Genomic DNA, 23445 nt, shown 5'->3' with positions numbered 1-23445 from the left:
GGATTGGTGTTTCTATAAACAGACAAATAGATATGGTCATTAAAATATAATACATAATGAACGTTGTCATGCACCTTGCTTTTTAATATCCAATTTATTTCACTTTTACCATATATATAAATACACAAAATAATCATGAATAAAGGCTTTGACAAACTAAAGGTAATTTGTTTGCAGGAAATCATGCCCTTTAGGGGCTTGTTTTAAAAGATGGTGTATCTTATGCCAGACGTAAGTGTCCAACCTCACATTATGTAGAGACACGTCAAAGACGGTTTTTAGCAGTTTTAGCGGAACTAGTGGAACTTACCGTGCAACTTGGGCAAACAAATATATCCCGAACACCAATGTATAACCGTCCTCCTGATGGATGTTGTACCTTATACCTGTAGGAAGGTAACTTAGCCACCGTTCTCCTTGTGGATGCTGTACTTTATACCTGCAGGAAGTTAAATTATCCAGCGCCCTCCTCATGGATGTTGTACATCATACCTGCAGGAAGGTAAATTAGCCACCGTCCTCCTCGTGGATGTTGTACTTTATCCCTGCAGGAAGGTAAATTAGCCACCGTCCTCCTCGTGGATGTTGTACATGATACCTGCAGGAAGGTAAATTAGCCACCGTCCTCCTCGTGGATGTTGTACTTTATACCAGTAGGAAGTTAAATTAGCCACCGTCCTCCTCATGGATGTTGTACTTTATATCTATAGGGAGGTGAAGTGGCCACCGTCCTCCTCGTGGATGTTATACTTTATACCTATAGGGAGGTAAATTAACCACCGTCCTCCTTGTGGATGTTGTACTTTATACCTATAGGAAGATAATTAGCCCACCGTCCTCCTCATGGATATTGTACCTTATACCTGCAGGAAGGTAAATTAGCCACCGTCCTCCTCATGGATGTTGCACTTTATACCTATAAGTAGGTAAACTAGCCACCGTCCTCCTCATGGATGTTGTACTTTATATCTATAGGGAGGTAAAGTGGCCACCGTCCTCCTCGTTGATGTTATACTTTATACCTATAGGGAGGTAAATTAGCCACCGTCCTCCTCGTGGATGTTGCACTTTATACTTGTAGCAAGGTGACTTATTCACCGTCCTCCTCGTGGATGTTATACTTTATACCTATGGGGAGGTGAACTAGGCAAGGTTCTCCTCGTGGATCTTTAATATCTTTTATCCAGTTAGTGATGGAGGATTATTAGGTTATTAATTAACTATGACACATTAGAGGAGGCCTACAGGGTTATAGTAATGTCTATGTTATCTGATATTAAGGGGTTTAAAATCTTGAGAATTTATCTGCTCGGATATAGGCGTATATAAATATACAGGCCTATAGTCTCGTACCTTGCCCAGTTATTTGTAAACGAACAAGTTACATGTTCCGGTCTGCTCATGGATGTCCGTTCTCCTCGTGGACGTGCTGCTCATGACTACCTTTGGGCCATCTACAACACCCCTTGGTAAGGTCTCTCTGCCTCCGAAACTGTCGAAAGTTGCAGAGATTCCTTAGAAGTGCGTAGAGCCCGGCGCCACATGCAGGTAATGTATTCATATACTACATATACAGGAGACCAAATCCGGATTTGAGCTAGCAAACATCCCCTTATATATGTAGTATATGAATACATCCCTTACACACAGCGCCTTTCCCACCTCTGTCCGCCGACTGAGCTATATCCCACGACCCACGAAACATGGGCTAAATTGGAAGGACTTTTCCGCATAAACAAAATATCTCCAATCCTCCTAAAAATACTGGATCTTATCAAACAAGACACGCTGAAAAAATATAACCTATATAAACCTATATATAGTCTATACGCCTTATCTGTTAAATGCTAACTAGGTCGCCTCATATCAATGTGTGTGTGTGTAGGCTAGACTTGTAAATAAGCGTGTATGCCTTGGCTGGGGAGGCGCCTAAGGGGGGGGGGGTATGGGGGAGGCAGGGAAAGGGGGGGTGGGAGCCTCTATTTGTTACGGGGAGGGCCCCAAGGGGGGGGGGGTGCGCCAGAACCCCTATTCTACTTATAAAGCGTTGAAAGTCTTCATTTGATAGCCCTGGTGCCAGTCATATCTATATATAAGGGCCGTCAGTTGTTTGATGGATCCAGTTTTGATCGTCTTTTTCAAATATATATGTGTGGTGTTCGCCATGATATTTAGTTCTTCTGACAATGACAAAACAAAGGAACGAGACACCGAGTCAAAATGAGCCTGTCGTTTATCGGAGACACTACTCGTGCATTGTACAAGGTTCGCAGAAGTGGACCTCTGTGGGTACAGCATTGTGTATATGTGCATGTACTCCATCACACGATCTGAGTACAGTATTCCCCAACTTGGTCCCAGTAGGCATAGTATATGCCCTAAAGGTATAAAAGTACAGCAATTCATGACTGGGTCCCTATTCAAAGCTAATTACATGTATTATGTATACTGGCTGGCGTCCTCTCAGGCCGTAGGTGGGAAGTTCTCACAGCAGCTTGTACATGATCGTGAGTTTCCCCCGGGCTCTGCCCGAGTTTGCTCCCACCGTTATGCTAGTCATGTCGTATAAGTGAAATATTCTTGTGTAAGGCGTAAAACACCAGTCAGATAAATAGATAAATAAGGGTTCAGTCAGTGATTGTATGAAAGACAAAACAGTTGTTATCCACTTTGTGCATATTTATTGACTGTATCAAAGCGAATTGTAACGGCCATAAGTGTATTTATTATATAAGAGACATTTCGCTGTACAGTGTTATGTTTAAACAAGTCAGGAGTTCGTATCTCGCTCAGGCCAGTATTATTTTTACTAGTATTCATATCTTTCAAACTTTGAAGTTTATTCGAATTCATACTGTACTTAAAATTGCTTTGTTTCACAAGAAGGTCGTTATCCTTGTGGAAAAGACATATAGCTCTACCTTCATTCACTCATTTGTTTCAGATCTCTTAAAATGGAGCCGGGAAAGGCTGTCTTAGTCACGGGGTCCACCAGCGGCATTGGACAAGCTACCGCCCGGATGTTCTTGTCACGTGGCAATGATGTCATCGTGACGGGAATAGCAGACCAACAGACCATTGATGATGTCATGAAAGAATTCAAAACGTATGTCTCGCGGCATTGGAGATAAAGTTGTTTTCTTTGAAGTTGCTCAAATTTTACAAATGATGCAGAATTTAAACGCGTATGTTGCATACACATCTTCCTTCGAGTGCTATTCAAACTTTACCATTTCATGTGAAATGAGATCTCTTACAAGAAAATATTTTCTACTTAGTTGATTGACGTTCGCCCTAGTATTGTACAAGTTTTCACCTACATCACAATGGTTCGGTTCATGGGTAGACGAATCCGACTACCCTGCAGAGTAATGAAGCCAAGTGCCAAATAAAAAGCCCTTCTAACTTTAAAACCGAGGGCAGCTGAGGGTTGGATTCGAATCCTCGATCTCACTGGTCATTGCCAGCCATGCCAGTACCTGTTCTTTTTAAGTCATATGCTTGAATTCAGACTTGCATATGTCCCTTTATGTCAGGTTGCCTGGAAAGGCTACATTCGTCCCCGTCAACCTGCGAGACGTGAACTCCATTCAGGCATTCTGTGAAGAAGTAGACAAGCTCTACCCTAACGGCATCGACGTTCTGGTGAACAATGCAGGTGATTTATTTTATTCACATACATTGTTCATGCACTGACGCCATTGTCGCATTTTGTCCTTCTTCTCTAAACAAGAGCTCAGGTAAGCGATGTATAACTCCAGCACATATAAGGAAGGTATACACCACCGCTTATCACTCACGGTGGTTGAAAAGTCTAGATCAGGCCGGATATAGTGCTTGGTGATATTTACTGCCAAAGCAATTATAAAACATTTACACAGGACAAGGGGCAGTTGTTTAAAAGTGTATTAAAGTTAAGACAGGCTTAAAACTTAATACCTGCCTCATCTTAATACAAAGTAAATGACACTTGCTGTGGACTAAGGTTAATACCGGGCTTAAGTCGTAATACACTTTTGAACAACTGGGCCTGCACCTTTTCCACCTGAAATTTGTATAGATTCTAGATAGTATTTAAAATCATCCCGCATGAAACAAAATACTCCGCTTTTTATTGGACAACAACTGTCACGTGGGGTACAGATATATTCTCGTATCCTGCAGACGACCTCAAATATGTCTGCTGAGTAGGTTATCTCCTTTGTTGGGTTGTGAATTTAACGGTCACCTCACTGAAGCGATTCGCGTATACATCAGTCTTCTGCACTGAATTGATGGATCTTTGCAGGATAAATTAATTCTTTATCATTAAACATGATTCCTAATGATTAATGAAGATATATTTATATTGTCCAAGGTTACACAGGATGAGAATAACCTGCACTTAGAAAATGACATGCACTTTTTACATATATTCAAGGAAAGTCAGTTGGTGGAGAGCCATGTGTACACTTTTTCATAGCTCAACAAACATTGTATTTAAAGCCTTTTTGCTATTCATATTGGACGAGACAAGGCTTCTATCATCAGTATATATGATAAACTTCAATAGTTCAAAAGAAACTATGATATCATTTACATGAATCAAGAAAAGAAATGGTCCCAGTGTTGAATCCTGTGCTACAGCACGTATGTGAACGTTCTAGTACAAGGCCGAATACCTTCATAGTTTACAACCTTGGTGCGGGCTGAAAGGTAGCTGTCAAGCCACTTATTAGTCGTGCCACAAATTCCATAATGGTTCAGTTTGTGTAATGGAATGGAGTTGTAACTAATGTAACTAATAATGTCCAACCGTCAGGGACCGATTGTTCAAAAGTGTTATAGCTAATACTGGTATTAAGTCAAATTATATACTTAGGTGGGAAGGTCTTGCAGCAGCCTGCGGATGGTTTTGGGTTTCCCGCAGGCTCTGCCCGGTTTACTCCCATCGTAATACTGGTCGCCGTGGTATAAGTGAAATATTCTTGAGTACTGCGTAAAATACCAGTCAAAGAAATAAATAAGTAAATATTATATACTTATGATTTTGACAAAATCCAGCAACCAATACAGCTGTGCAGACACCAAATGGATTAGCAACAGATTTTGTTCGTATTTTGTATACTGTTATGCACAATCATGTTGGGCCAAGTACAAAACTGAAGGCTTGGCTTAAAGTTAAATCTGGTATTAAATGTTAATACAGTTTTGAACAACCGGGTCCTGATACTTACAAATTTCAGTTCTAGCTTGTAAGATAGACGTCTAGCTGTATTGAATGTTTGGCCACTTTGCTGCAATTTTCGATCAAGTTTATGCGTGGCGGAGGAATCCGGACAAAGCCGGGAGTCAACCTCCGACCTTTGACAGTGTATAAACCCTATGAAATCACGGAATATCAAAAAGGAAATAACGGATGAAAAAAACTTATCTGAAGGTGTCATTATATATGTTTGCTCATAAAAGGGAATGGCTGCATCCTAAATAGCATTAATTGTCAAATCCATAGCAACTGATGCAATGAAAAACTGAGATTGAATAAAGAGTGAGTGAGTGAGTGTTTGGGGTTTAACGTCGTACTTAAGAATTTGTCATATGACGACGAAGGAGTGCATGTAATGTTCCTCCTGTCTTGCAGGACGGATTTCCATCGCTCTCTTGTCTAGTGCTGCTTCACTGAGACGCCTTACCGAAGGCAAGTAAGCTGCCCCACCCGAGCAATTATACTGATACGAGTCAACAAGTCGTTGCACTATCCCCTTCATGCTGAACGCCAAGCGATTGAATGCAGAATATGTAAATTTTACGCTAAATATTTTGTATTAAAACTTATATACCGCGTTAATCTTATGGTTATGCGTTGATTAATGTTTTAATATTTTCTGTATGAACATGTATTCTTTCATCGTCCTATCAGGTGCTATATTCAATGGCCCCGTGGATGAGATTCCAAAAGATAAATGGAATGAAGTCATCGCCGTGAATCTGTCCGCGCCGTTCCATCTCATCAAGCATTTCCTTCCGGCCATGCGCAGAAAGGGTGAAGTATTTATACGATAAACAAAAATGATAAGGCAAGATGCACATCTAACCTCTAAACTGGCTTCATGAATGTTTCCTATAGCTGATTTTCCCTCGAAACATCATGAAAATAATTTGATTCTTCATGGAAGTAATTATATTGTTTAAAATTTTAAGTAATTTTTAAAACACATAGCAGGCTGTGAAAGTAATTTAAAGACAGTTTGAAAAAAGAAATACCTACTATGTTAACTGAAATATGATATTAGAGAGAGGGTTTTTGGTTTCATAATGGTATTATTGTATAGCTTATTGCCCGAGTTCAGCTGACACAAATAAACAAGAAATATAATAAAAAATAATGGTTTTGTGCAAGGTTAAAATTGTTTTTCAGACAATGTTTATAGCAAATGAAATTCATCTCTCTCTTCTTTAAAGAAAGAAATCCGTCAAATAATATTGAAATCTGTTTTTTTTATGTATTTATTTATTTTTTTTTTTGATTGATGTTTTACACCGTGCTCAAAAATATTTCACTTTTACGACGGCGGCCAGTATTGTGGTGGGAGGAAACCGGGCACAGCCCGGGGGAAACCCACGACCATCCGCAGGTTGCTGGAGGACCTTCCCACATACTGAAACATGGAGAGGAAGCCAGCATGAGCTGGACTTGAGCTCACAGCGACCGCATTGGTGAGAGGCTCCTGGGTCATTACGTTGCGCTAGCGCGCTAACCAGCTGAGCCACGGAGGCCCCCGAAATTTGTTTTAACATGAAAAGATTGAGGAATTACAATATGGCGTCTAGTCTGATGGTTTGTATGTTTGTAGGAACTTGTTGACAATGAGCGGTCAAGGACACTTGTCTGGTCGTTTGTATATTCTAACGCTCGTTGAAAGCCACTTATTTTCCATCATGCAAGATGGCGCGCAAGTCTGGATGTCACACATGAGTCATACCCATAATTCTGACGTTCATCTGATATAAATGGGAAAGTCTTGACTGACTGACTGAATGCTTGAGGTTTAACGTCATACTTAACAATTTTTCAGTCATATGAAGACGACGTGTCATTAGATCTGTGTACATATACTAGTATTGTGTCTTCTTACGGCAAAGGGAGTCCATGCCGCCAAAGTGCTGCCGCCACTGATGTATCATGCCTAAGACACCATACATGACACCTCACCCAATCACACCATCCTCACACATGGCCAAGCATGCCTGTTTCCTTATTCTAATTTTTCAGTGCTGAGATCAAAGCGAGGCAGCAACAAGCACCATTTTTAAAGTCTTTAGTATGACTCAACCCGGGTTTGATCCCCTGTCTTCCGACTTCGAGGCGGACGGGTACACCACAGGAAGTGGTCTGGAAAATTTTTGAGTATGGCGTTAAACAAACATCAAATATATATCATTTGTTCATTTTTTTGGGTCTTGTGTCTCCAGGCTGGGGCCGTATTGTAAACATGTCATCTCAGCTAGGTTTAGGAATCAGCATGCCAGGCCGTGCACCATACAGTGCCTCCAAGACGGGTCTAGTGGGACTTACTAAGGTAGGTAAGACAAAGGAAACTAAAAAACCGGTAAGCTAAGGTTTTTTTAGCTCGTCTAAGATATGACTAGAATCAGCTAGATGTTTGAAAATGTATGGTGGGCACTATGGACCATTTTGGTAATGTTAGTTTTGAAAATGATTTGGTTATGTTTAATAACAGTATTATGTTTCTTTTAGCCAGTCGCCTATATTCAGCTGTCTGTAAAATCAGACATAATCGCTACCACAAATTGCTTGAAGTCAGTGACATGTAACAATGCAAGCTCTAATGCATGGATATGTTTTTCTAATATTCATAATGTTGAAGTCCATAAGCTTGCTTTCGACGCCAAGAACCCAACGTCATAATTTTTCCAAAAAAACCCCCAAACAACAACAACAACAACAACAAAAAAACAACAGTTGGACTGAGTTCAACATGACGGAGCACGACACCAGTTACCTAAACTGCTACTCACTTTACTGTAAATCCTGTTTCTGACACTGCCGTTTTTGAAATTGTTGACACGTTTTAGTATAAGATAACCTTAATAAATGAATTTTATTTTATCTCTTGTAGCACTAGTATGTGATCTCACGTCAGTATGGTTTTAGAGAAGGATGTTAGGAAATTAAAACGACACAGTTTGTTCGCAGGGACAGCGTTATAGGCTGTATTATTTTTGTGTGAAGATTGTTCTCACCGCTTGTTGGTGCGGCCATAGTAAAACAAATTACTCTCCACTCCCATTGTCCAGCATGCAACTTGCTTTTGAATTATTCTGACGTCACTCGAAGTAATGCCTTCAAAACTAATCTTATAAAGTTTAACATTATAAAGTAAAGAAAAGTATTTTAACTGCTTTTTCTTTGTAATAAGATGGACGTCCAACATATCAGTATGTAGAATTTAGGTTGTTACATGTCACTGACTTAAGGTAATTTTGGTAGCGAGTATGACTGATTTTACGGACAGCTGAACAAATAGAGAAACCCATACCCATATATTTGTTATGTTATCCAGCTTAGCTTCTAAATGCCATTGAAAGAAGAAGTGATAATGGTACAGTCAAACATGTTAGTTTTTACTGTCTGTGAGAGAATGCACGTATCTGTATGTGGCACTAGTGACGTTATTACTTCTATGCCAGTATGGTCATGGGAATGACCTACACGTATCTGTATGTGGCACTAGTGACGTTATTACTTCTATGCCAGTATGGTCATGGGAATGACCTACACGTATCTGTATGTGGCACTAGTGACGTTATTACTTCTATGCCAGTATGGTCATGGGAATGACCTACACGTATCTGTATGTGGCACTAGTGACGTTATTACTTCTATGCCAGTATGGTCATAGGAATGACCTACACGTATCTGTATGTGGCACTAGTGACGTTATTACTTCTATGCCAGTATGGTCATGGGAATGACCTACACGTATCTGTATGTGGCACTAGTGACGTTATTACTTCTATGCCAGTATGGTCATGGGAATGACCTACACGTATCTGTATGTGGCACTAGTGACGTTATTACTTCTATGCCAGTATGGTCATGGGAATGACCTACACGTATCTGTATGTGGCACTAATGACATTATTACTCAGAATGACTTCAGATACCAGATATTTGACTACCGTTGATTGTGTAAAGTGAGTTCCCAGATAGAGTGTTCAATGGCGTTTCAAATAATTATTACTTAATTTTGTTGTTTTCCTTTTCTTCTCATAAATCAAAAGTGAGCACTATCAGCCCCTGCCTTTAAGTATCCCTAACTTCTGATGAGAGTGAGTGCGAGTGCTTGGGGTTTAACGTCGTATACTTAACCATTTTTCAGTGATATGACGACGAAGGAATCCTTAGAATGCATGTTGCAGGACGGATTTCCACTGCTCATTTATCTAGTGCTGCTCCACTGAGACGCCTTACCGAAGGCAAGTAAGTCACACCGCCCAAGCCATTATACTGATACGGGTCAATCAGTCGCTGCACTATCCTCTTAATGCTAAACGCCAAGAAAGGAAGCTGCAACTACCTATTTTAAAGTCTTAGGTGTGACTCGACCCAGGCTTGACCCTGGATCTACCGGAACTTCTGATGGGAGGAAATTCTTATAAATCCGTTGTCTTTCTGATAAAGACTTCCCACTTGGTAACTGATTTATTGGTAACTTACCGGTATATAAAATATGTTGATGTAAGTTTTCGAACTCTGAGAACTTGAAGTGTGGCAGCACTCGAGCTTTGCATAATTCTATAGGCCCGATATTGAAACGTGATTTTCTTTCGCTTATTTCTCAGGCGGTGGCATTAGACGCAGCTTTGTGCGGTGTCACGTGTAACGCGGTCTGTCCTGGTTTCTGTGTCACATCCAGTGAGTATAAACTAGAGACGTCAAGAGAGAGACCAGTGTCACACCAGCGACTGTATATAGCCCCAATACCTTGTCGTCAACTGAGTAACTTACTCTTAGATACAGTAAGCTGTAGCACATTAGCTGTCATGCATAAGCCCGACATCGAAAATATAGAACGACGGCTAATGGCCTATAATTTCGCTCAATGAAGTACATTTTTAGAATTTTTATACATGTTATAAAATAATACTTTTGGTGCTGAAATATACAATTTCCCAAAAGGGTTACAACATATCTTCCAAATTAACCTGAAATCAGACAACGTGTACAGATTAGTAATATTCGAAGTTTTAAATCATTTGCCATATGTAGTTCTATTTTGGAATATGGAAGTTAGTGACAGTTTAATCAAACTGGGGCGCCTCCGTGGCTCAGCTGGTTAGCGCGCTAGCGCAGCGTAATGACCCAGAAGCCTCTCACCAATGCGGTCGCTGTGAGTTCAAGTCCAGCTCATGCTGGCTTCCTCTCCGGCCGTATGTGGGAAGGTCTGACAGCAATCTGCGGATGGTCGTGGGTTTCCCCCGGGCTGTGCCCGGATTTCTCCCACCATAATGCTGGAAGCCGTCGTATATGTGAAATATTCTTGAGTACGGTGTAAAACACCAATCAAATAAATAAATAAATAAATTAATCAAACTGTAGGTGTTCCCAAGGTTAGTCGCAGTTATGCTGATCTCTTCCTTTGGTACTGGGAGGATCACGTGATATGCAATTTAACACTGGAACAAAAGAATGAAACAAGTCGCGTAGGGCTGAAATGAATTTAACGGCAGAAATGATGTTTAATCATGTATTCTTGTTTGCCTCAGATTTGCATAACTGTAAAATGACATTATTACGGTTGTAGCCATTGCACCTTTTAAATATGAGATTTGTTGAGAGGAAACTTACTTTTTGTTTGTTTTATTTATTTGCTTTTCTTTCTTTTTTCTTGTTGTCCAGTGACAGATAAGTTGTTTCAGGAATACGCAGAAAAATGGGGAATTCCAGTATTAGAAGCCAAGGTAAATTAGAATGTACAACCATCCTACATGAAAACTGTGCAGTGAGTTTTCCTTAAACAGCAAACATGGAACATGAAAGTATAGTGCAACAATTTTAAGTTATGCTCACTTCAGATCTTTATTTCTTTAATTTTTCAAAGTCGCAAAATGTACAGTAAATCTAATCCAAACATGTCAAAAACAGGGAAGCTAGCACCTGAACAGGTAATGAATATGACCACTGCACGTTCTGGGTGAATTTTTTTTATTGTGAACTTTTGTTAACAGTCTGGTAGAGTTTTGTTACCGGCACCTGATGAGTCCATCAGAAAGCCTGGTAACGGAACAGTTAAAAAGTACCGTATACAACAACGACAGCTACTTAAGTCTAGTGATCTCTGATAGAATCTGTATGATTTACGCTAAAGACATGATATGATCATATATGATCGATATGAAAGACTTACAGCTTGCACTGAGAGTGCAACCGGAGCAGCTACGACAGAGTGATAGCTGGCAAATTGTCGCACGTAACCGGTGAAATATGGCCTCTTGTCAGTTTACCAAAGTTAGGGTTTTATTTTAAAACCCTAACTTAAAATTCAAAACTTATTTGCAGATATGATCTTTAATACTTTTTTGGAGTTTTTTTTCGAGGGAAAAGGGCATTTGAAAATGTTTTTGTATTTTGGGTATTTGGGACCAACTTTTATAATTGGTCGTTTTTGCATAATAATGTTCTAAAAAGGGATGTGATGCTTGTCTAATAAATTTATTTGAATGTAAATTTGTTGTTTATATCGAAAATTACGCATTTAACCTAAATTATGATAATATTTATGAACATATTAAAAATATAAACATGATCCAAATTGAGGTTTAATACATTTGTTCACTGTAAAGAACAAATTCTAGTGCAACAATATTTATTAAACCTGTGTTACATCCTCATTTAAGACATTATTAAACAAAGACTATAAATACCAATAGGTTGTCCGAAATACCCACCATACAAAAATTATTTGCAAGTGTCTTTTTCTCGTTAAGGAAAAATTGGAAAAAATATTGAAGACCACATTTAGAAATAACTTTTTGCGCTCTTTCATCTGAACTTTATGGCATTCTTATGTTTTCTCCACCTTTAACATTACTCGAAGTTTAGCCATATTTTATGTTACTCAAAGTTTAGCCATATTTAATATTGTTCAAAGTTTAGCCATATTTAATGTTATTTATATTTTAGCCATATTTAATATTGTTCAAAGTTTAGCCATATTTAATGTTATTTATATTTTAGCCATATTTAATATTGTTCAAAGTTTAGCCATATTTAATGTTATTTATATTTTAGCCATATTTAATATTGTTCAAAGTTTAGCCATATTTAATGTTATTTATATTTTAGCCATATTTAATATTGTTCAAAGTTTAGCCATATTTAATGTTATTTATATTTTAGCCATATTTAATATTGTTCAAAGTTTAGCCATATTTAATGTTATTTATATTTTAGCCATATTTAATATTGTTCAAAGTTTAGCCATATTTAATGTAATTCAGAGTTTAGCCATAATTAACGTTGCTCGAAGTTTATCCATATTTAATGTTACTCAAAGTTTAGCCATAATTAATGTTACTCGAAGTTTATCCATATTTAATATTACTCAATGTTTAGCCATAATTAACGTTGCTCAAATTTTAGCCATATTTAACGTTGCTCAAATTTAAGCCATATTTAATGTTATTCGAAGTTTAGCCATAATTAACGTTACTCGAAGTTTAGCCATATTTAATGTTACTAAAAGTTTAGCCATATTAAATGTTATTCAAAGTTTACCAATAATTAAAGTTGCTCGAAGTTTAGCCATATTTAATATTACTCGAAGTTTATCCATAGTTGATGTTACTCAAAGTTTAGCTATAATTAACCTTACTCGAAGTTTATCCATATTAGTATTACTCAAAGTTTAGCCATATTTAACGTTGCTCAACGTTTAGCCATATTTAACGTTGCTCAAAGTTCATACCTTTGCGAGCTGAATTAAAATTAATGACTTAATAAAGACGTGTTTATGGCCGCCGTCGTATAAGTGAAATATTTTTGAGTAGGGCGTAGAAAACCAATCAAATAAACAAAGAAATAAAGATGTGTTCATTGCTTAACACATTAGCAAGTTAGACAATTCACTATACATCAATGTAAAATTTATAAAGTGGTATATTTTTGTATGATTTACGCTAAAGACATGATATGATCATATATGATCGATATGAAAGACTTACAGCTTGCACTGAGAGTGCAACCGGAGCAGCTACGACAGAGTGATAGCTGGCAAATTGTCGCACGTAACCGGTGAAATATGGCCTCTTGTCAGTTCACCAAAGTTAGGGTTTTATTTTAAAACCCTAACTTAAAATTCAAAACTTATTTGCAGATATGATCTTTAATACTTTTTTGGAGTTTTTTTTCGAGGGAAAAGGGCATTTGAAAATGTTTTTGTATTTTGGGTATTTGGGACCAACTTTTATAATTGGTCGTTTTTGCATAATAATGTTTTAAAAAAGGATGTGATGCTTGTCTAATAAATTTATTTGAATGTAAATTTGTTGTTTATATCGAAAATTACGCATTTAACCTAAATTATGATAATATTTATGAACATATTAAAAATATAAACATGATCCAAATTGAGGTTTAATACATTTGTTCACTGTAAAGAACAAATTCTAGTGCAACAATATTTATTAAACCTGTGTTACATCCTCATTTAAGACATTATTAAACAAAGACTATAAATACCAATAGGTTGTCCGAAATACCCACCATACAAAATTATTTGCAAGTGTCTTTTTCTCGTTAAGGAAAAATTGGAAAAAATATTGAAAACCACATTTAGGAATAACTTTTTGCGCTCTTTCATCTGAACTTTATGGCGTTCTTATGTTTTCTCCACCTTTAACATTACTCGAAGTTTAGCCATATTTAATGTTACTCAAAGTTCAGCCATATTTAATGTTATTTATATTTTAGACATATTTAATATTGTTCAAAGTTTAGCCATATTTAACGTAATTCAAAGTTTAGCCATAATTAACGTTGCTCGAAGTTTATCCATATTTAATGTTACTCAAAGTTTAGCCATAATTAATGTTACTCGAAGTTTATCCATATTTAATATTACTCAATGTTTAGCCATAATTAACGTTGCTCAAAGTTTAGCCATATTTAACGTTGCCCAAATTTTAGCCATATTTAATGTTATTCGAAGTTTAGCCATAATTAACGTTACTCGAAGTTTAGCCATATTTAATGTTACTAAAAGTTTAGCCATATTAAATGTTATTCAAAGTTTACCCATAATTAAAGTTGTTCGAGGTTTAGCCATATTTAATGTTACTCGAAGTTTATCCATAGTTGATGTTACTCAAAGTTTAGCTATAATTAACCTTACTCGAAGTTTATCCATATTAGTATTACTCAAAGTTTAGCCATATTTAACGTTGCTCAAAGTTTAGCCATATTTAACGTTGCTCAAAGTTTATACCTTTGCGAGCTGAATTAAAATTAATGACTTAATAAAGACGTGTTTATGGCTGCCGTCGTATAAGTGAAATATATTTGATATAACCCTAAAGAAATAAAGATGTGTTTATTGCTTATTAGGAGCGGTTTATAAGGGAAGGTCATCCAACGGGGAAAGCCACGGAAATATCTCATGTAAGTCACTTTCGTTTGCCCTTATTGTCTCTGACACCTGGACACCTGTTGTACTTTAGTAGCCTATATGGTGTCCAGGGTTTCAGTAAGGCAGCACTGTAGAAAATATAAAGCCGTATTTGACAGCTTTATAAATAAGCCTAAAGTTAGTTTCTTGTGCTCATTAGTACGCATGTGCAGAGTCTATCACAGGTTGGATAAGCTAAAGCCATTTATGCCTTTGCTACAACTTAACAAGCTGAGGTGAAATCCCAGGATTCAGCTTATCTCTAGGTTTTTTCTCTGAGTATTTTGCCAAGTTTTCGACCTGAAGCTATAGGGCCTACTTGAGTCCATATTCAGTTGTCACATTGAATAGTGTGCGAAATTAGCTGAATTGTGTATATTCATCTTATTGAATTAGATCATGGATATATGAACAGTTTCCTTCCACCATAATGCTAGCCGTCGTCGTATAAGTGAAATGTTCTCAAGTACGGCGTGAATCACATCAAATAAATAAAATAAACCGACAACATCATTATAGAACGGAAATATCCTCAGGTGATTCATCGTTTAAACAAGGGAGATAGCTTTTCCAAAAGTGATCATTCGCAAAATTTTAGCATGAGTTGTCTCCCGCTACCCGTAATCTTCTCTCCTGTTAATACCGTGCTTGTTCGCTAATTTCGTTTTTTTGCTGTTTTTAATTTTGTTGTTTTTGACATTATCTCACGACTGTGTTTCTTTATACTAAGACTGTCCCTACACCGTCTCATTCCTACTGTACCGTGCTGGAAGCGGTGCAGTAGCCTATTAATTCTCCTAATTAAAATAAGATTTCTAATTAAATTTAAATTTGATAGGCTATTGGTTAAAGAAACCCAACGGTAGCTGGATTAGAGCACTCGACGATATCAGCGGAGATGAATTATGGTTATGATTATGGCTTAATGCCACTTTGTAATATTTCAGCCATGTTGTTGCGAACCATCACTTTTTATGGGAGAATTTGAATAACTGTTTCAAGAAATAGCCATATAATCGAGTGCAGTCCCTTGAAGACTTGAGCGATTGGAGTATGGACTGACGGATGTTGTTGAATTTGAATGCAAATGTATTTTTTTTTATCAAGACGCTGCATTACGCGAAATTATTTCATTTCTCATTTCAGATCACAGACTACATCTGGTTCCTGTGTTCCCCGGGTGCTGATAACATGACGGGTACAGCTGTACCTCTGGATGGCGGCAACACGTCACGTTAGACGAAGATTCTCTGATCACGTGGTCACAGTATCACGCTCCTTGGTATTGCAATCCATACTCCTTACAGAGTGTGTGCCGCTCTCTCCGTTCGCTTTATATCACTGCCACCACTGGCAAATTTTGCACAGATATCTTGAACAACGCCGAGGCCAATGGCGATGTCTTTCCTAAATTCTTTCTCAACCTTTGTTTCTAATAATATTTTACACAAATGTATTTTGCACAGTATGATTCTAACCAGCATCTGAAAGAATGTTATTAAGGAATCCTGATGAAATAGTTCCGTTTCAGAATGTTCGTCGGTTCAAAGATCCAGCAGGGGCCTCCGTGGCTCAGTCGGTTAGCGCGCTAGCGCAGCGTAATGACCCAGGAGCCTCTCACCAATGCGGTCGCTGTGAGTTCAAGTCTAGCTCATGCTGGCTTCCTCTCCGGCCGTATGTGGGAAGGTCTGACAGCAACCTGCGGATGGTCGTGGGTTTCCCCCGGGCTGTGCCCGGTTTCCACCCACCATAATGCTGGCCGCCGTTGTATAAGTGAAATATTCTTGAGTACGGCGTAAAACGCCAATCAAATAAATAAATAAATAATAAAGATCCAGCTTGCCCAGAAGCGGACAAAATGTAACGCGAGCGTGGAGAGTGGCGCATGCGCTGTATGGAGTGTGATTGTAATCACCACGCCCTACTCCTGAAAACCACAGAGAAGGAAATATAAACATTGTCCTTATTATGTACACGATTATTTGTGATTCAGGCATAATTACTTCCATTGTTTTCCGTTCCTTTAAGTTTCACCCCCAGGGGGCGTGTTTATGTCCCTTTTTTAATCAATATTGATCAATAAAAGTACTTTTGACACTTCGTTGGAATCATGTTGTGCATTTACGCTGAACTGTAAACTTACGTTGAGGCATCCATGGCCTAGGTGGTTAGTGTGCCTGCACAGCGCAATGACCCACGATCCTCCCATTAATGCGGTCTCTGTGAGTTTGCTCATATTGGCTTCCTCTCCGGACTGAAAAGATAGGACAGTAACCTGCCGATGGCCGTGGTCTGCTCGGTTTCCTTTTGTAAGTGAAATATTCTTGAGTACTATGTAAAACACCAATCAAATAAATTAAATAAATAAAACTTATTTTTTTTATTATTTTCTAGCATCACTTTCTGTCATATTGCCTTACCCCCAGTGACCTGCACGTTGCTCAAGACTTGTACAAAATTTGGTGGTGTGGACAATGACGAAGAACGATGGTAGGGAGCGACACATGCGTGTTCAGGGGCCTGTCTTATTACCAAAACTTTGGGTGTTTCCGGATACTAGTGTGTCATTCGGAGAAAGTTAAAGACACATGAAGTTGGACAGTCGATCTCAATTAGCATGATTTCGAATCATGAAAATATGTGTAACTTAAGCAGTTTTCTAGCACATATACTAGCAACAACTTACGGAAATTTCCCTTTAATTCAGTTAGTTGAGCTCTGGAGATCTGAGTTCAAATCCTATTGTGACTTCCATGGTAAATCCTCTATCCATCACAATGGTACCATGACCAGACAAGTTCCAGGAAATGTGGGGCTCTGGACCTGTGAACGTGGGCTAATCTGGTGACAGGGGAAGGATTTAAGTGGGAAGGGAGTGTGACGGGAGCAGCTTTTCCGGGTGATCATGTTTTACTCGACTGACCACCGTATTCTGCTCAAAGGCGAATATTGTTTTCTGGGTCCGGTTTCATGAAGCATACTTAGTGCTTAGCTAAGTGCACTTTATATCTCTATAACATACGTCGTCATGGTATTTAAGGGTAAACTTAGTTAAGTGAGCTACATGAAACCGGCCCCTGATCTTGTAGATTTTGGGATCGTTAACCCAACTCTGAGAATTTATGCTTTGTCCACCGGAAAAGGCAATTTTAGTGTGTAAGGCTGTGAGAAATGAATCATGTAAGATCTACAAATTTTAAACCATAGTATTGTGGAAATAGTTATTTATGAATTGACCATTGTTGATTAGAACAGCCTAAATCCCTAAATCACATCTTATTGCCTCGATGCAAATAATTCCATGGAATGGAGCCGCCATGTAAGTTAGTTTATATATGTATGTATGTATGTATGTATGTATGTATGTATGTATGTATGTATGTATGTATGGATGTATGTATGTATGGGGGGGCCTCCGTGGCTCAGTCGGTTAGCGCGCTAGCGCAGCGTAATGACCTAGGAGTCTCTCACCAATGCGGTCGCTGTGAGTTCAAGTCCAGCTCATGCTGGCTTCCTCTCCGGCCGTAAGTGGGAAGGTCTTCCAGCAACCTGCGGATGGTCGTGGGTTTCCCCCGGGCTGTGCCCGGTTTCCACCCACCATAATGCTGGCCGCCGTCGTATAAGTGAAATATTCTTGAGTACGGCGTAAAACATCAAATAAATAAATAAATAAATGTATGTATGTATGTATGTCATCATGACAATGTACGTGTACGTACTCTACTCTTGTGGGGAAAACTTCAACAATGCGCACAGTGCCTTGTTTGGCAGAAAAAAGCCGAGATTTATGCTCACTGACAGAGTGTGAGCTTTGACTTTTTTGAGTGCAGATGATGGTACTCTTTCTATGGTTATAAACATACAGCTGTCAAACTATGAAACAGGTGTTGTAACACACTCATGCTGCATTCCAGCCCAATACTATTTTTTTTGCCCATAGCAATGGCCACACGTAATCGGTGAAATCCGGCCTTTGGTATGTATAGTCTTATTTAAAGCACCAATCTGGATCTATGCATCAAAACAAACATTCGCATCCCAGCCCTCATCCATTTCGGATAAATAATTGCAAAGTTGATTCCCCAAACGACTTTTTACACAAACCGCCAAAGGACAAAGAAAGTATACAGAGTCAGAAATTGGGATGGGCATGTTTGGAGAAACAGCCAGCAGTTATCAGTGATAATGGAAAGACCCGAGGAATGTTCTTGAGGAATTAATAAAATCAGTATTCAAATCGTGTACCATGCCAGTTTATAAGCTGTCGATAATCCAAATATGAACCTCAGTTGTACATACTAATCGAGAACATACAGACACGTAGCCGTAAGCTCAATTATAATCATGTAGGAGAGTGAAAAAGCATAAATATTTCAGATGTCTACTTCTAGCTACTGGTATCAGTAATATTATGCTATTGAAAACCGCCATCAAATAAATCACGGTGTCGCCCAATTCACCCTCTTAGTAAAGTCTTCTCATGTCTCTTTGTTTTGCACTATATATAGTATACAAGACTACAGCATAGAGAGCGATACCATGTAGTGTAGCGATGACGTGATATTTGAAACATGTTCACACGTAACTCGTAAAATCCAGCCTCTTGTCAGTAAACCTCAGATAGTTTATATAGTAGGAACTTATACTGCCCCTGGCACCATGGCAGGAGCAGTATTACGAAAAAGTGGCGTTGATGTTAATTGCAATTTATTAGACGTCTTTGGTGTAGGATTACTCAAAATGATGTGTTGTCATCACATCTGAGATACAGTAACATTAAAACAAGCTAAAGGCCATATCCGAAAAATATGATGGAACAGTTTTCACAGATTCAAACATTAGGCAGTATTTTATTTAGCTAAACAATATATAAAAAAAAATAAAAAAATTAAACATTGGAAATTTTAGATACATTTTTCAAACGGTAATTACGATGACACTAAATCAATTTTTCATATTTTAATACCCAGGTGTAGAGATCAGATTGGTTCAGCGAAACACTGACATGATTGCTCAAAATAATTTTGAAAGCAATGTTATACAGCAAGAAAAAAGAAAAACATGAATGTTTGTTTTTTGCTTCATTGTGCGAACGCCGATTGCAATGTTTTGAAAAACGATATGCACGTCCGTGTTATTATATTGGTAAGCTTTTGCACAGTCATTGGAAGTAAAAATCCTAAAAAATCAAGCGTACTGGGAAATCACCAATACAAAGATCTGGCATCTAAACACAGTGTCTCTGAATCAAGTTTAGTCTGTTTAAGGCACCCTACATTGCAGACTTGAGCCTTGTGTCTTTAGAAACACTGGTATGTGTAGATTTAATCAATGAAACACGGGAATATGCGCGTGATATAGACGGCGACTCATTGTCCTGCCTACATGAACAGCGATAATTTTGTTCTCAAGACGTCACCGGAAACCTAACCCGCAAACTACCGCGCACTTCCGGCTCGCACGCGCTAATGGTGGTCACTGATTGCGGTATTTCTTTAACAGGCATCAAATAATCAAACAGATCATGTTTTCGTCGACAATAGTGTGGACGGATTTAGCCGGCGGAGTGCTTGTTTCGATGTGATAATGAGAGTCTTTTGTGTGAAGAGCTGTTCTCGACAGGTTTTATCGATATTCAACAACGCACGGCCAGTAGGGCGAGGAAGGTAAAAAAGAAACCATTACTCGTCTATTGCACGAAGCACTTAATGAGAAAATTATTCTCTTTAAGATCTTAGAGATTTAACATAAAACTCATATTAGTTTGTTAGTATAGAAAAAGTGCTGAACTTTTTGCAAGAAATGAGAATCGTGACATAGAAAGGTTGCATTACCTACACATATGCCAATTAGCCTCTGAATAGCCGAGGGGAGTAGGCCCAGTGTATTTCACTTCCTAGTCCCCAATCTTGAAATAGCCTCAATATAAATAAATAACAAGAAATCGCCACCAAAGACCAAATACACCAAACAACCAATCGATCAGCCGGATTGAATCAGCCTTAATCAATCAGTCAGTCAGTCAGTCGGTCAGTTTGTCAGACAGTCAGTCAGACAGTCAATCAGACAGCCAATCAATCAGTAAACGACTAAGGCTATAAATCAATCAATCAATCAAGTAACACATTCATTTACTGATTTCGTTTGATCGGTTTCAAAGGATGGATTGAAGAATTTTGTATGACCGCAACTCGGGTTTCTGGGTTAATAAAACCGCTAAAAATGTTTTATTTTTTTTTTATAATGAAACAAGGCTTTGGAATTTTGACTTTGGATTTTGTGTCACAGATTGATTACGTGAACTGTGATCTGGATACCTCGCTTATACCTCCTTGCCACGGGGCTTGAGATGCAGGTTCAATCCCGGACGTGAACAGATTTCGCACTCACCAGCTCTCATTGTTCGTTGGGGCATCTAGGCGCTCCGTCCATATTTATTTAAAAGGGAACTCTAATGAGCTGTCAAATTTAAGAAACGCAGAATCAAGGCGCTTTGTGGAATATGACTGACACTCAATTCTTTTGTGGACGGATTCACGCAGTCGAAGCAGTCAACAGTTTTCAATGTTGACGGAAAGACACAAGAAATGTTTGAGCGAATTAATAAAATCAGTATCGAAACCTTGAAACATGCTAGCATAAAAGTAGTCGATAATCAAAATACATTTCAACTTATTATATATCCAACAAGGCGATGTAGTTCAGCACGATCGTTATACAGTCCAGGTAAAGTGTATCATCTGAGAAGTCTGTAGTTTTCCATTGAAGGTGGATTTCTGTCACAACCTTTGCTATATCTGCCTTGTTTGAAGCTAGCAGATCATCAATATACCGTTTAGTGAATGAAAAAGATCGGGCCTGGTGAGGATTATTCTTTAGTAGTTTCTGAATATAGCTGTATTCATATTAGACAAGGTATAGGCCCGCAATTTCTACGCATCGGGGTACCTGTATATATACACTGTTGTTATATGGAGGGGCCTCCGTGGCTCAGCTGGTTAGCGCGCTAGCACAGCGTTATGACCCAGGAGTCTTTCACCAATTCGGTCGCTGTGAGTTCAAGTCCAGCTCATGCTGGCTTCCTCTCCAGTCGTATGTAGGAATGTCTTCCAGCAACCTGCGGATGGTCGTGGGTTTCCCCCGGGCTGTGCCGGTTTTCTCCCACCATAATGCTAGCCGCCGTCGTACAAGTGAAATATTCTTGAGTACGGCGTACTCAAAGCAACACCAATCAAATAAATAATAGTTGTTATATTGTTTCCCCGAATACCACATAGATGTTATTAGTGGGAAATTCCATGAATGGTGACCCTTATATGTAGTAGGACTAAAGAAGGCTTTGTTGCCTTAAATGTTAATATAGCGGTGACCAGTTTTATTAAAAATCTAAATTGTTTTGTATAGTGGACAAAACATTTATATTCTAGTAACTTCTACATAATAGTTGTGGTTAAGCGAAAACAGGTATGTTTGTCAAAAACGGGCTCGAATTTGTACCTACCTGAACATCTAGGCATTGTTGATAGATGACTTCCCTGAATCTCACATAGGTGTCTCACACAGACGAGACATTCAAGTAACTCGATGAACAACGAAACATTCCATGAACCTTTTTATATGTACTGAAACTGAAGAAGGCTTTGTTGGTTTTAACCTTATTGTAGCTCTGATTGGTTTTAATATACACTGAAGGAATTACTTTAGAGAGTGGAGATGTCTTGAGTGTGGCGCTAAGCAGCACAGTTGCAATCAATCAGTCAATTTATCAGCCAATCAGTTAATCAACCAACTATTTAATACTAATATAAGGACAAGGCAAATTAATTTTTTAGGTTTTGACTCTAGGCGCCCTAAACGATATAGCTGACAAGAGGCCGTATTTCACTGGTTATGTGTGACCGTATTTCACCGGTTATGTGTGACCGTATTTCACCGGATATATGTGGCCGTATTTCACCTCTTATGTGTGACCGTTTGCCGATTGTCACATTGCTGTCGCTTTACTATATTTATTTGACTGGTGTTTGACGCCATGCTGAAGAAATTTTCTCTTATTTGGGTACTTGAGGTATATCAATGGAAGAAACTATGGTGCTCTGAGTTAAACAGCCATCCTTTACTACGTGCGGGTACCTGACAATTCTCTTGACCTTGAGTGGAGCTGCACACGCCTCCTTATTGTCCTTGGTGCAGCACTGAATGAGTGAGTGAGTGAGTGATTGGGGTTCAGTATATATATAAGCGTCAAGTCCGACATTCCTATGCCATGTTGGTGCACTTAAATCAAAATTCCAAATTCCAAGGATCTACATCAGCCAGCTTCTTTACGAATCTTCTTTACTCGGCGAATTTCGGTCCACATTTATAATACAAAAATCCATGAAATTAACAAGAAGCTGACAAACAACCAATTGGCCACCTTCTGGAGACACCGGGGACTGATCCGACCACAAAAGCAAATTCTAACCAACGACGGAGTGCATCTAAACACTCTAGGCCAGGAACTGTTCTACCGGTCTATGAAACGTGCTGTCTGCGCCACCATGGGAGGCCACAAATAAAAATTGGAAATAGAGAAGGAAATCAATTAAAGAAGAAGACAGGGAAAACAATAAGAAGACCCATGGGACCAAAGAAAATTAACACCTAGGAAACGAAAACCAGAAACATGAAAGACATCATAACAATAGGACTATCTCTTGCTTCAACTAAGTGGATGAGGCCTGATATCCTTGCTCCTTATTTATACTTGTCGCACCTGTTACAGGCACAGGTT

General features: G+C 38.6%; 1 protein-coding gene across 2 annotated transcripts; it reads left to right on the top strand.

Annotated features, from left to right (window-relative positions):
• Positions 1–1434: 1434 nt before the first annotated feature.
• LOC135479208 (D-beta-hydroxybutyrate dehydrogenase-like) lies at positions 1435–16347 on the top strand. Of its 2 annotated transcripts, none has more exons than XM_064759003.1 (9): positions 1435–1469; positions 2945–3106; positions 3537–3658; positions 5900–6022; positions 7453–7559; positions 9847–9919; positions 10904–10965; positions 14609–14662; positions 15816–16347. In XM_064759003.1, exons 2-9 carry the CDS (start codon positions 2955–2957, stop codon positions 15906–15908), a joined length of 786 nt encoding a protein of 261 aa, XP_064615073.1. In that variant the 5' UTR covers positions 1435–1469; positions 2945–2954; the 3' UTR covers positions 15909–16347. The 2 variants fall into 2 exon arrangements, with proteins under 2 accessions (XP_064615073.1, XP_064615072.1); XM_064759002.1 differs by having other exon boundaries at positions 1448–1548.
• Positions 16348–23445: the final 7098 nt, after the last annotated feature.

Source organism: Liolophura sinensis, chromosome 12, assembly GCF_032854445.1.
Source record: "Liolophura sinensis isolate JHLJ2023 chromosome 12, CUHK_Ljap_v2, whole genome shotgun sequence".
In the NCBI taxonomy this organism is placed as follows: Eukaryota; Metazoa; Mollusca; class Polyplacophora; order Chitonida; family Chitonidae; genus Liolophura; species Liolophura sinensis.
This window is presented reverse-complemented; position numbering and strand designations above follow the sequence as displayed.